The sequence below is a fragment of the Corvus brachyrhynchos genome, unplaced genomic scaffold (assembly GCF_000691975.1).
Source record: "Corvus brachyrhynchos isolate BGI_N302 unplaced genomic scaffold, ASM69197v1 scaffold369, whole genome shotgun sequence".
Classification (NCBI taxonomy): Eukaryota; Metazoa; Chordata; class Aves; order Passeriformes; family Corvidae; genus Corvus; species Corvus brachyrhynchos.
In genome coordinates this window covers 25,363-35,841 of record NW_008246055.1, presented here as the reverse complement: position 1 = coordinate 35,841, position 10,479 = coordinate 25,363, and the positions used below count along the sequence as shown (strand labels likewise).

The 10,479-nt window shown below is 60.3% G+C and overlaps 1 protein-coding gene across 1 annotated transcript in view; it reads right to left on the bottom strand.

The window, feature by feature from the left end:
• Positions 1-2,122: 2,122 nt before the first annotated feature.
• CAPN15 (calpain 15) overlaps positions 2,123-10,479 on the bottom strand; it is a 14,246-nt gene continuing 5,889 nt past the window's right edge. The window contains 9 exon segments of the mRNA XM_008642391.2: positions 2,123-4,059; positions 4,389-4,567; positions 4,838-4,998; positions 5,189-5,415; positions 6,056-6,217; positions 6,383-6,484; positions 6,486-6,530; positions 7,140-7,265; positions 8,144-8,367. Coding sequence (XP_008640613.1) covers positions 3,882-4,059; positions 4,389-4,567; positions 4,838-4,998; positions 5,189-5,415; positions 6,056-6,217; positions 6,383-6,484; positions 6,486-6,530; positions 7,140-7,265; positions 8,144-8,367 — 1,404 coding nt within the window. The 3' untranslated portion in view covers positions 2,123-3,881.

Below are 10,479 nucleotides of genomic sequence, written 5' to 3'. Positions count from 1 at the left end.
CCGCGGCCCCGGGGAGATACTTCCCCAGGCTCAGCAGGTCAAGGGGTGGTGACCGTGCTGATGAGACGGCGACTGCCTTAGAGAATCCCAGACTGGTTTGGGATGAAAAGGGCATTAAAGTCCATCCCGTTCCACCCCTGCCACGGGCAGGGACACCTTCCACTGTCCCAGGCTGCTCCAAGCCCCATCCAACCTGGCCTTGGACAATTCCAGGGATCCAGGGGCAGCCACAGCGTCTCTGGACACCTGTGCCAGGGCCCTTCATGTTCACCTTCCCGAGCACCCTCCAGCGTGCCCAGGGAGGAGCAGCACCGGCCCTGCGGGTGGAGGGGACCAGTGGGACGGCAGCAGCAGTGGGGTGGGCTCACATGGCCCTGGCAGCCTGCCCTGCTCACGCCGTCCCACCAGATGAGCTGGGGTGTGGACATCCCTGGGGTGACTTGTGCTGTCATTTTTGCAGCCACAGCTGGCTGAGGTGTCACAGCCGTGCCAGGGCAGTGGGACAGCCCCTGCCTGCTCCCTGCCCCAGCTGTCACACCTGTGCCTCTGCTCTTCATGCGGCTCGGTACGAGAGCGCTCCTCCTCCATCTCCCCTCCCCAGTGTCCTGCTCTCCATCCTTCCCTTCCATCCGTCCTTCCCTTGACCCGCTGCTCCCTCTGCCCATCCCCATCTCCCCATTTAGACCTCAGGCTTAAGACTGACAGAGCCAAGGGATGACAAATTTCCTGACGAAGCAACACCCTCCTCCAGAGCTGATGTGTCAAACACAATTCTATCTTTTGCCACATAATTATTTGTAATTATAAAGCAGTTAATGTTGCCTCAGCCCTCGGGAATTGGGCACAATTAGGGTTGGATTTCACCTCCACCCCTTCCACGGCTACACTGCAGCTCTCAGCCCGGTCCGTGATGCTGGGGGTGTTCTGAGGGCTCCCAAAGTGTCCAGACAGGATCATTGTCCTCCACTGATATCCACGTGCCTGCTCCTGCGAGATGGTGCCCCCTCCACCCACCAGCCCACGCGAGTGTCCCCGGCTGCACCGGGCACTGCCGTGCCAAGCTCCTGGCACAGCAGGATTTGCTCCCAGTGCGTCGTCAGGCACGGGGCTCTCCAGGACGTGGCTCCAGAGAGCCGTGGCCGTGGGAAGGCGGGACACGATCACCACTCGGGCCGGTCATCACGACAAGATCCACCACCAGGTCACTGAGATGTCCCAGCGTGTCCTTGGCACTGAGCAGCGCCGAGCGGGACGGGGGGACCCGTGGTGGCCCCACAACACACCGGGATCGCCGGGAGGCGGCAGCGAGGGGCTGCACGGCCGCGAGGGTTAAACCCGGCTCCTCTCCCCGAACAGACTGAGGCAGAGGAAGGAGCGTGGCAGTGCCCTCCCCGCCAAAATTAACTCTCCATCTGTTTCTCCCCGGCTGAGGCTGATGGCTTGTGACAGGGCCTCCTGAATGCAAAGATGTTTCGCCCGGAAAAATCTATTACAAGTTGCTGTAAGAAAGACCGAAATCCCCTCCTTCTGTCTCTCCCTACTGGTCTCAAGGTGCCCACCCCGGGCGAGAGCGGGCTGGCAGCCGGCCGCCTCCGCTCAGCCGGAAAGTTCTCCCCGCGCCAGGCGGCCTCGCCGCCGGACAAAGGGCACGGCAGGGAGCAAGGGTGCTGCCCTGGGTGCTGCGGCAACCGGAGCTGCTCCTGCATCCCCAAGCCGGGCACGGTGCCGGGGATGCAGCGGGCACGGCCATGGCGCTGCCCGGCATGGAGCGGGTGGGGAAACTGAGGCAGCAGGAGCGGGAGCGCATCCAGGCGGATGGTGGGTGCCCTCTCCCGGCCACGGAACAGCCCTGCTCGGCCCTGCGAGAGAACGCCGTGCATTTTATGGGAATTTCTGGACTTTGCTTTTGTTTGGCTTTATTTCCGCTCCTTTCTGTGCCCCCGTGCCCCCAAGTGCAGCTAAACAACAACTTCGAATTCCCCTTTTTTTTGGTGCTCAGCTCTCCCCCCCAGCACACCACCGATTGTCACTGCTCCACGGAAATGCCTTCAAGACCCATTGCTTTGACCCCCAAACCTGCCCCCTCATCCCTTTCATCTCTTCCACAGCAAAACCAGGCAGCTTCAGTAAAAAACAAAACTTTATTTGGTCCGTCAGAACCTGAGTTTGAAAACCACCCATGGATAATTCGTATCATACAGGGATTACTGATCTGATTTACAATTGATAAAATATCCTATGATTCTGAAGAGCTGGACAGTATTTACAGGGTTAAAAATATTCACAGCTCAGAAAGACAGAAAGAGAGAGGAGAAAAAAAAAAGTGAAGGACAAATCATCCCAAGGAGGAAGGAGCTGGAAAGAGAGAAAACGGAACAACAAACAAAAATACGGACAGAGCTTGGCTCAGCAGCCCCGGCTGGGGGGGCTGGGAGGGTGCCAGGGCAGCCCACCCCCCTGCCACCCCTCAATCCCTGGGGGACACAGAGGGACAGGCTGGGCAGAGCCCCCCACACCCCCTGCCCAGCCCAGCTGCTGGTGCAGGGTTTGGGGTGCAGGATTTGGGGTTCTAGACCCCCCAGCACAGTCCCTGCCAGAACACGGTCCAGTATTGCCCATCACCCCCCCTCAGCTGAAGGTCCACACAGCTCAGGAAGGAGAGGGCACACAGGGGGACCCCCAAAACACACACACACACACACACACACACACACACATCGAGTCGGAGAGCCACGATGCCCTGAAAACGTGGGGTGCAGCTCCCCCCAGGATCAGCCCCCACCTCGGAGCACCCACGGGGCCAGCAGCACCCCGAGGTGCAGCCCTCGCCTTGTGCTCACTGCCTCCTGCAGCACTCGGGCTCTGGAGGAGGGGGCTCTCCCCTTCCCCCCAAAACCTGCCCTCCCCAGCACACGGACTCGTGGTAACTCCAGGGAACTGCTCCCCGAGCCCGGGTCTGTACCGGCTGCCCCCCCTTCCTCCATGGGGCACGGGGGGGCCCACAGGGCAGTGCCCGGGGGGCTGAGCCCAGCTCGGGCCATGGCTTCTCTGCAGGCACTGCTCCCCCCGGCCGCCTTTGCATAGTGACACTTGTGTGACAGGGTGAGCGGGCCCGGGGCCGCAGCCCCCGCGAGCAGCACCCCGAGGCCTCGCTCCCCACCTGGAGCTGAGGAGGAGGTGCTGAAACCTCTGAGTTTCACCCCAATTACAGCGAAAACCCCTCAGCAGCAGCTTTCTGCAACAACCCTGTGCCCTCTCCCCCGCTCCAGCCCTGGGACCTGGGATGGGTGGGGTAGGTGGGGGGTCCCCGGCATGGGTGGCACCATGGCAGCATGACCCTGGCACCCCCCGGCCTGACCTCAGCGCCACGCTGGTCCTGGCAGCAGACAAAGGGGGCAACGAGACAGCGGGAAGGGCCCGGGGACAGACGGAGGGTCACACAGACGGACAGACATCAGAGGTATATTCTTCTTTTTGCAGCGCCAGCACCCTGGCGCCGCGGGAAGGGGCAGAGTCCTGAGCGTGGTGCCTGGGAAGGGCCTTGACAGCAACCTCCAGCCCCTCCCTCTCCCACAGCCCCTGGGGCGGGCAGAGGGCACCGGGCCCAGCGCAGGTACGGGGCAGGTGGGATCCTGAGATGGCCCCGTGCCCCCAACCGCTCCTCGTAAAGTGCGTGGGGGCAGCAGTGCCAGGGCGGGGGGCAGCGGGCAGGGCTGGTGCTGGCCCTGAGAACTCGCCCCGGCCCCGTGGTGTGGGGCAAAGTGCTGGGGGTGCCAGTCCGGCTCTGCCCCACGGCTCAGCGCTGGCGGCTCGGGGGGCACCCCGGGCCAGAGGCTCGGTGACAGAAACGGGCAGCGGGGCGGGGAGGGGGAGGCGCTTCGTCATAGGGGCCGGGGGCCGTGCAGCCCGGCGACCTCGGGCGTGAGCAGCGGGTTGTGGGTGCCCTTCGTCAGCATCCAGTCATTGAGGAAGGCCTGGGTGGCTTTGCGGTGCGCCAGGCGGTGCGTGATGGAGAAGCCAGCATTACCCTCCAGCTGGGACAGGATCACCAACCCCTGCCTGTGGAGGGAGCCACGTGCTCAGGGCAGCAGCCTCCAGCCCGGCCATCCCTGACCTCTGCCCCACAATCCCATCTCTGCCCCAGGAATCCCACCAGTGCCCCGGCAATCCCCCCTCCATCCTGGCAATCCCACCAGTGCCTCGGCAATCCCCCCTCTGTCCTGGCAATCCCGTCTCTCCCCTGACAATCCCACCTCTGCCTCGACAATCCCCCCTCCGCCATGGCAATCCCACCCTGTCCATGCCCCCCTGCCAGCCCCTCTGCCTCACTCCCAGCCTCCTGCCAGCCCCGTGGCAGCCCCCAGAACCCCCCCCTGCCTACCCCGGACCTGTGCAGGGGTGGGACGCTGTCCTGCGTCTTGAGGCTGCCGCGTGTGGACACCACGTTGAAGCTGTCGGTGCAGTCGCACTGCACGTGCAGGTAGGACTTGGGGTGCCGGTTCTCCACCACCACGATGAGCCCCGCCCAGCCGTGGGTCAGGTAGTAGCAGGGCATCCCCTCACGGCCCTGGGGCAGACAGCAGGGAAAGGGATGAAGCCTCCGGGCACCCCCGGCCCCAAATCAAAAGCCCTGCACTGGCATCTTCCACTCTAGCCAAGGGCTGCCCATCTGCTGGGGTGCCCCACGCTGCCCCAGGGAGCAAAGGGGGTGGGGATCCAGGGGTGGCAGCCAGAGCCGCCCCACCCCTGCCTGACCGAGGACACCACAGGCCCAGGCTCCCTCTGGCAGCATCACCCCCCTCCCCACTGCAGCCCCTGCCCTGTGCCCCCCACCCACCTCGTGGCGCTCGCCCTTGTTCTCGGTCAGCAGGATGATGGCATCTGCCAGTGTTGTGGGCTGTGCCTCCACCTGCTCCACCATCACCAGGCGGGAGCTGTAGATGGCCAGGATGTAGCTGGAATAATCAGTGGCTGGTCGGCTGCTGGTGGGACTGGAAGCTGCAGAGACACCCAGGGGAGGGGGGATCAGGGAGACTGTCACCAAGCCCACAGTGACAGTCCCCGGGAGCACGGTGCTCCTGAGCTGATGCATGTGCAACATGCAACCTCCACCCTCAGGAAGGTCCCCATGATGAGGACCAAAGGCTTTGGCACCTCTCCCTCCCCCAAGGCCCCTCCATCCCCTCACCCTGGGCAGCAGGGCCGGCCAGGGCAGCGCTCCAGTGGTTGAAGGCACAGCACACGACGGCGTATTCGCCTGGCTCCAGCATCACGTCGCAGTTGACGAACTTCTTGACGGCTCGTTTGCTGTGGGCCATCAGCCGGCCCAGGCTCAGCTTGTTCCCACTGGTGAAGGTGGCCCGGAAAACCATGATGCACAGGTCCAGCAAGTGGCTGTCCACTGTGTCCGACCTCCTGGGTCAGGAAGGAAGGGTCACACGTCACCCAGGACACAGGCAGCAGATCCAGGGAAGAGCTATCCCACTGCCCCAGATATCCAGCCCCGGGAGCAGCCCTGCATTCAGGGGTTGGTTTCCAGCTAAACATGAGCAGTTCCCAAGATCTGGAGAGATGGTGATGGGGGCCCATCTCTGAGCTCTGTGACCCCGGGGGATGCCATGTGGTGAGAGACCAATGTGTTTGGATTTCTTCTTGGCCCACAGAATCACAGAGCTGTGGAATCATTAATGTTGGGAAAGTCCTCTAAGATCATCGAGTCCAACCGTTCCCCCAGCACTGCCAAGTCACCACTAAACCATGTCCCCACATCCATAAGGCTTTCAAATCCTTCCACGGATGGGGGCTCCACCACTGCCCTGGGCAGCTGTGCCAGTGCCTGACCACCCTTCCAGTGAAAAAATTTTCCCAATCTCCAACCTAAACCTCCCATGGTGCAACTTGAGGCTGTTTCCCCTTGTCCTGCCTGAAAGCAGAGCCTGACCCCCCCCCGGCTGCCCCCTCCTGTCAGGGACTTGTGCAGAGCCACAAGGTCCCCCCTGAGCCTCCTTTGCTCCAGGCTGAGCCCCCCCCAGTTTCGCTGCCCTGCCCAGCTCACCTGCTGCCCTCCTGGAAGAGGGCAAACTCCAGGGCTGCGCGCTCCAACACCGTCAGCGACGTCACCGTCACCGGCCCGTTGGCCTTGTTGGGGAACATGCCCTGCACACGCACCTCGTGCCAGTCCGAATGGAGCTTGCAGATATCCACAGAGTCAAAATACCTGTGGGGAAGCTGGGCTCAGTCCCAATGGGGCACGCTGGATGCTGCAGGACACCCACATTCCCTAGGGATGACCAGTCCCACCTCCCCCATTGTGACCCTGTGTCCCGTTTTCTGTCCCTGCCCTGTTCTCCACCCCACAGCTCTGCCTCTGGCAGTGCCATACTTGATGAAGTCACTGTACTCCATCCAGAAGACGCCCTCACTGCTGCCATGGGGCATCAGGTCGTGGCGCAGGGGGAGCGGCCAGGGGGGCCACCCGGCCCAGCCCGTTCCAGGAGAAGCGGCCCCAGGGGTTCCGGAGACGCAGTAACCTGGGGGAAAGGGAAAAGTGTCAGAGACCCAGGAGGGAGGGGAGACCCAGGCAGCCCCCCACAAAGGACACCCCATCACTCCTGCCTTCCCAGAACTAATGTGTGTCCCCAGATGTCCCTGTCCTGCAGCTCTGGACCTGCTGCTGCTCCCTCTGCCCTTCCCTGCCCAAAGGGGCTCAGCTGGGTGCTGTGGGGAAAGGCTCAGCAGGGCAGAGGCTGCTGAGAGTGACATGGCTGAAAATACAGCATCCTACAGCAGCTCAGCTGTCAGGGTGGCACCAATTTCTATCCCCCCTCCATCCAAAGGTGAGCAGGATGCTCTGAGCACCTCACTGAAGTGAGAGAGCAACTCCATCCTGTGTGTCTTGTAAACCAGGTGAAACATTCTACCCCTGGACATGGAGCCAGCAGAAGGCAAGGACAGCTTCTATGACAACAGCATTTATGTGACACTCTAGGATGGTGTCATCCTTGCTGGCCATGAGGATGGGACACCAGAGTCCCCAGGGTCCTGTCCACCATGCCCTCAGTTGTCCATCCCCAGGGTTTCTGCTGGGACTGCTGGCAGGAGCAGCTGCTGTGCCATGGCAGGCTCCAGCCCGAGCTCACCTGAAGCCCTGCACATCCCGCACGTCCAGGATGGAGTAGGCGTGCCGGGGCCGGAGCCCCATGCTCTCGTAGGCCACGTCATCCACCTTCATGTTGCCTCCGCCACAGGACGCGCCCATGAGGAACCTGCACAGGGACAGCAAACCCTCGGGGTCCTGCCAGGCCTGGCATGGGGGGAAGCTCGTCCCTGCCACTCAAGGCATGGGATAGCTTCCCCCCAGGAGGCTGCTGGATGCTCCCTCTCTGCAACAACACAGTTGGGATCAACACCACTCCCCAGGCAGTGGCCAGCCCCTCTGGCCAGAGCTCCCTCTCCTTGCCCACAGGCACGCCAAGCCCAGGCTCCAAGGAGAGCTGCTCTGCACTGGGGAGCTTTGCCCAAACCTCCCCCAATTTCTGCCAGGCCCTGGGGTCTTGCCCACTTCTGCTGGCTGGCAGAAAGTCACAGAGAAGGCAGGTGGTCTATCAGCTAGACAAGTTGGCAGGGGTGAGGAGACTATTTGGGGCAGGAGGTCTGCACCAGTCAGGGGGACACCATGTGCTGGGAGCTATCCATCCATGTGGCCCCGTACCCCAGCCTTCAGCCAACCCAGCTGCCCTCCTGGCAGAGTGATGAGCAGGGGGTCTCTGCTTTGGCTGTGCCCCCTCTAGACTGGCACTAGCAAAGATGTCACATATGGGTGGGGGACATGTGCAGGGTCAAGCATTCACACAACAAAAAAGCTCAAAGCAAAGCAAGTGGGCTCAGTGCCACTTCCTAACTCCTGCAAGACAGCAGCAACGTGCAGGGGAAGTTCACCAGGCTCTTAATTTTGTATGAGAATTACTCACAGGAGAAATAATTTCTTAGAGCTTCGAGTGGGAGCTCCACCAATGCTCCAGATGAGTGGCAAGGGTGGAGGACTCTGCCCCCGCTAATGCAGTAACCCCTCTCCTGAGCCTCCAAAGACAAGAATGTTCCCCTCACCCCCCTCTCCAGTGTCCCTGCTCCTGCCTCGTCTTACCCAGCCTCCTTAGAACTCAGCATTTTGGCCCAGATGAGGTCAGTGTCAATGGGCTCCTCGCGAGGGTTAGTGGAGCTGACCTGCAGCATCAGGCTCTCGCAGGGGGCCCCCGTGAGCGTGGCCAGGCCTTCGATGGCACGCCCGGCCTGGAGGGCGAAGTACGAACCGTGCAGCTTGGCCAGCGCCTTCTCGATGAGGGCCACCCACAGCTGCTTCCTCTGGGCCTGCAGAGAGAGGGAGGGACACATCACCACCCTGGGCAGCAGGTGGGAAAGCCCCTCACACCCACCCCTGCCAGCCTTCCTGGGGCTGGAGAGGCAGGAGTAGCAAGGCCATGCCAGGGGTTTGTCACCTTGGCCATGGGTGATTTGTTCGCTCTCTGCTCAGTTTTGTTTGCACAGTTTAATTCCCCTTGGGAAAAAGTCCTGGAAGAGGCCTGGATGCTGACAGAGCTGCGCCCTGGGGTGCCCAGCAGCTGGGCTGGCAGGGTGGGCGCCCAGCCTGAGCCCCTTCTGTCCACTTCAACCTGGACCAAGGCTTCCAGAGCTCCAGGAGTGTTTGGACAATGCTCTCAGGCACAGGGTGGGATTGCTGGGGTGTCCTGTGCAGGGCCAGGAGCTGGACTTATGATCCTTGTGGGTCCCTTCCCAGTGAGGACATTCTAGGATTCTGTGATGTGGAGCACATCTGGAACAGCTGCCTTTAACTCACACACCTCTGCAAACCCAAACCAACACCCCTCTGGCAGAGGAGGTTGCCCAGAGCGCACACAGACATGGGACTGACTGGATGTCACCCAGGGAACACAGACACTGCTTCAAGGACAAGCTCCAAAAATTTGGACCAGCAAAGTCCTCTACTCCAGCACAGGGAACAACTACAAGGCCTAATTACAAGATGCAAGTTTTTTCCCAGCAAATGGAGTTTGGTATCCGGTGCTTGGAGAGCAGCAGGGAAAATCACTGGTACATTGTGACTGTTGTGACTCACAGGTGGCAGCCAAGAGCTGGCAGAGGAAAGGAGGGCAGTGAAGATTTCCTTCTGATGGATAAAGAGAGCTTATAAGTGCTTTTTGCTGGTTTTTGGGTCCTTCACTCAACAAAATCCATGTTGTTTATTTCTGCCTGAGCCACAGCCAGGGAGCTCAGATAGGAGCCTGATTTTCTTTTATTTTTAAAACTCTGTTTTTCCTTTTTTATCCCCCACATCCAGCTCCCACAGCTGAACACTCTGCAGAAAAATCTCATCACGATTCAGATGCCCCTGGAAACAGAGGCAAAGCAAGTCCAGCTCATGTGAAAACCTTCAATCTTAAAAAAACCCCAAAAGCAGACTTGAAATTCATGAAAGATGGATGAAAAAGGTAAAAACCAAGACAGGTAAATCTTATGCTGAAATAAAGAAATGCGTCTGTATCCTCTGTCTACTGAGAGGCAGAATGTAGACACAAACTCCTTCTTCTTCCCTTCTCCAAAGTTTGAGTCCTGTCCTGACATGGCTGTGTGTCAAAATGCAGAGGACTGCATTTGCAGAACGAAATCCAAGCCAGCAGTCCCAGTGCCTGTCTCCTCCTGACAGTGGTACTTTGTTTTCTTTGGCAGATTTTGCCGCCTGAGTTTCAATAGAGACGTTCTCAGTCTCCTTCATGGACATGATCCCAGCAAGTGCCCCTGGGCCTGGCAGGCAGGGCAGGGCAGGGCACAGCAACGTCCTGGAGGGGCTGAGGGAGCTCCACTGATCCGAGCAGATGCCACCCCAGTGTGCTCAGAGCAACTGGGCACTGGCTCAGAACAGGCTGCTCCATGTGCCATCCCCTCCCTCTCCACAGTCCCTCCCTGGCAAAGCCAAGCTGCCAGACCTCCCCTCAGAGGAAGGAAACAGCTTTCCCTCAGTCCCTTGCAGTGCAAAGCACAGGTTAAAATGTTTTCCTTTTATGTGAAGAGTAAGGGTGGCTTTCCCTGCAAGTGAAGTGGCTGTGGTGCAACTGTAAATGAAACTTCTTCACTGCAAGCCTGGAAAATGCCAAAAGGGGCCTAAGTAGATGGGTATTATGGCCTCAAAGAGTTCAGCTGTCTTGCGGACACAGCAAAGAGCAGTGTCCTCAGCTGCAAACAGGGTGCAGCCAGTGCTGGATCTTGCATTTGTGTCACAGCATCCACCAGCAGCTTCAGGCTTGGGGCAGAGCAGCTGGGAAGCACCCGGTGGGAAGGACCTGGGAGTGCTGCTGGGCAGCAGCCCAACATGAGCCAGATGTGCCCAGGTGGGCAAGAAGGTCAATGGCACCTGGCACGACAAGATGGACATTGAGGTGCTGGAGCATGTCCAGGGAAGGGACG